Here is a 2,359-nt window from a genome sequence, read left to right on the forward strand (position 1 = left end):
GAGCGGTTAGGTCATTCCACATGCTGGAACCTCCATAACTGGTGTAAACTGGAGGAGAGCATTGTGCTGAGGGATTATGAGGGCAATTTACTCTGATATACAGATTTCTAAGAAAAATCTTTGTCAAAGTCTTTTCTGAAAAGGGATGTGTTGTAATGCTTGGTATTTGATGAAATGCAGAAAAATCTGGTACCACATAAAGAAAACAACATGCTTAAACCTCACTTATTTTAACTGCTGTAACAAAGGAGGGATCATGTAAAACCACATAAACCCTAGGACTTTCAGAGCTTCATGTCTTCCCTAAATATAATGAGTAATGGGAAGAAGAAAGGGAGGTGGGAGCCTTTTCTGTCACATTTAACAGTTACTCTGCTACAGAACACCTGCAAAGTGAACATGAGTGTGACTGTTTCAGTAAGGAAAAGAAAGGAGCTTTTATATTACTTGTAAGTTGAAGTAATGTCCTATTATTGACATCTTTGTTCCGTTACCTGGCAATTACTGCAGCCATTACTGCAGGGATGTTTTGCTTTCCTACCTCCTGGGAATATTCCCCCCAGCATCTATGTAAAAACAAACAAAAGAAAGCAAACACTGTAAAAGCCGAGTTCCTTCTGGTTTGTAGAGTCCTTGTGTCCTGAAATTAATTCACCTTGGTCCAGCTGTCTGACACTGGCACAAGATAAGCAGTTTCTCATTCATCAAAGGTTGGAGCTTGGGGCAGCTGCTTGCGGGGGGCTTTGCTGCAGCTGCAGGTGTGAACTGCCCTGTGCAGGGAGTCCGGTGCTGGGACCAGTGGTGCTGCACGGGGCAGGTGGTGGTGTTGAGTCAGCAGAGGTGCTTGTCGCAGGCTGCACCTCTCCATCTGGAGATGCCTTATAACGTCTTTTCTTTCTGCCTCTGACAGGAGCTGTATGCCCTTGAGCAACAGATTCGAATGTTCAAGCGGCAAATTGCGAGTTGCTCTGGCCAGCACTCAGTTTTGGCACTGGACAAGAAAAAATGCCCACTTTTGCTATGTTATGTAGCCCCCTAGCATCAATTGCAGGATCTAGAAGGGTGTCCTAGCACTAGACTGGTGTAACATGAGCGCTGTCTAGATGTACTGTCGGGTGTGTAATTGCATATCGCTGTGCCTTACCTGGACCCAGTGACAGTGTGATGTAACTGCGCCTTGGCTTGCTGCGTGCAGCTCGAGTTCCAGGGACGGGCTCAGGTGGGAGCTGCAGGGCTGGGATGCCTTTGGCACAGGGTGCTCTGTCTTGATGTGGATGTATTGCTTCATGTGACGATGCCATTTTGCAAGTGAAGAGAAAGCATAGAGAGAAGGTGCCGAATTTTGATTTCTGCAGAAGATCAGGGTGCCTCCCCAAAAGAATCCATGGAAAACTGAGCTGTGGTTAGATTTGGTTGCAGACTGATACCAGCTAAACCAGATCTGTAGCTGTGTGTGTAAATACAAGGCTGTGTATTTTATTTGGAACTAATCCTTGTTTTAAATTCTGCATGAATACCATCAATTCTCTGTCTGTATCTTTCCTGTTTTCATTCCTGTGCTTTTGAAGTAAAAACCCACAGCACAGAACAGTCCCTGCTGTCAGGCTTCCCTTGCCCAGGCTGTGTTGGCGACGGCCTTGTAAGGACACTCAAGCGAGTAGCCATTTCCAGGGAAGCTGGTTTTAGCAGGAAGAGTGGCAGTGACGAGCGTTTGTAACGAAGCTTATCGTCAAGTTACTCTCTGCAGTGTTTTTCTTACATCCAGACCTGTATAGAACTGCTGCCTGTTTCTGAACTTTCCCGTTTCTCTTAGTCAGCTGTTGGACATGAATATCAATCCAAACTTTCCAAGCACTGCTCCCAAGTGGATTCGGTGAAAGGGTTTGGTGGCAAGTTTGGCGTACAGACCGACAGAGTTGACCAGGTAAGTAATTCCATCTTGTACTGCAGCTACTCACAGTGGTTGAGTTTGTACCTACAGCTGAAAAATTCCAACACCTTAAATGCTGCTGTGGTCTGCTCTTGCTGCTTGAAGTTTAGCAATAAACTAAAACTAACTGTTGTGGAGGTAAATTACTGTTTAAAACAAAGAAAAAAAAAACCTTACAAGAAATTGAGGTGAGTTGGAAAGAAAACTGGCAGGAAATGTTAAAATATGGCTTTTAGCCAGCCTATATTCTTCGATAAGGATAAAATCAGTTGAGTGCTACAGAAGGAGGGATTTGGGGGTGGTTTGTCCTGTATCACAACATGAGCTACTGGGCAGGATAATTGGCGTCCTGTTCCCAGACTGTAACAGCCCCTGCAGGAAATGCTGAGTTCCTGTCGTACAGAACTGCCCTGCTCAGCCTACTGGGGC

At 45.3% G+C, this 2,359-nt stretch overlaps 1 protein-coding gene across 1 annotated transcript in view; it reads left to right on the plus strand.

The window, feature by feature from the left end:
- The window catches only part of CTTN (cortactin), a 20,367-nt gene that overhangs the window by 4,631 nt on the left and 13,377 nt on the right, over nt 1-2,359 (plus strand). Inside the window, exon 5 of the mRNA XM_010144396.1 lies at nt 1,814-1,924. Coding sequence (XP_010142698.1) covers nt 1,814-1,924 — 111 coding nt within the window. The remainder of the gene's footprint in view (nt 1-1,813; nt 1,925-2,359) is intronic.

Source organism: Buceros rhinoceros, unplaced genomic scaffold (assembly GCF_000710305.1).
Source record: "Buceros rhinoceros silvestris isolate BGI_N320 unplaced genomic scaffold, ASM71030v1 scaffold561, whole genome shotgun sequence".
Classification (NCBI taxonomy): domain Eukaryota; kingdom Metazoa; phylum Chordata; class Aves; order Bucerotiformes; family Bucerotidae; genus Buceros; species Buceros rhinoceros.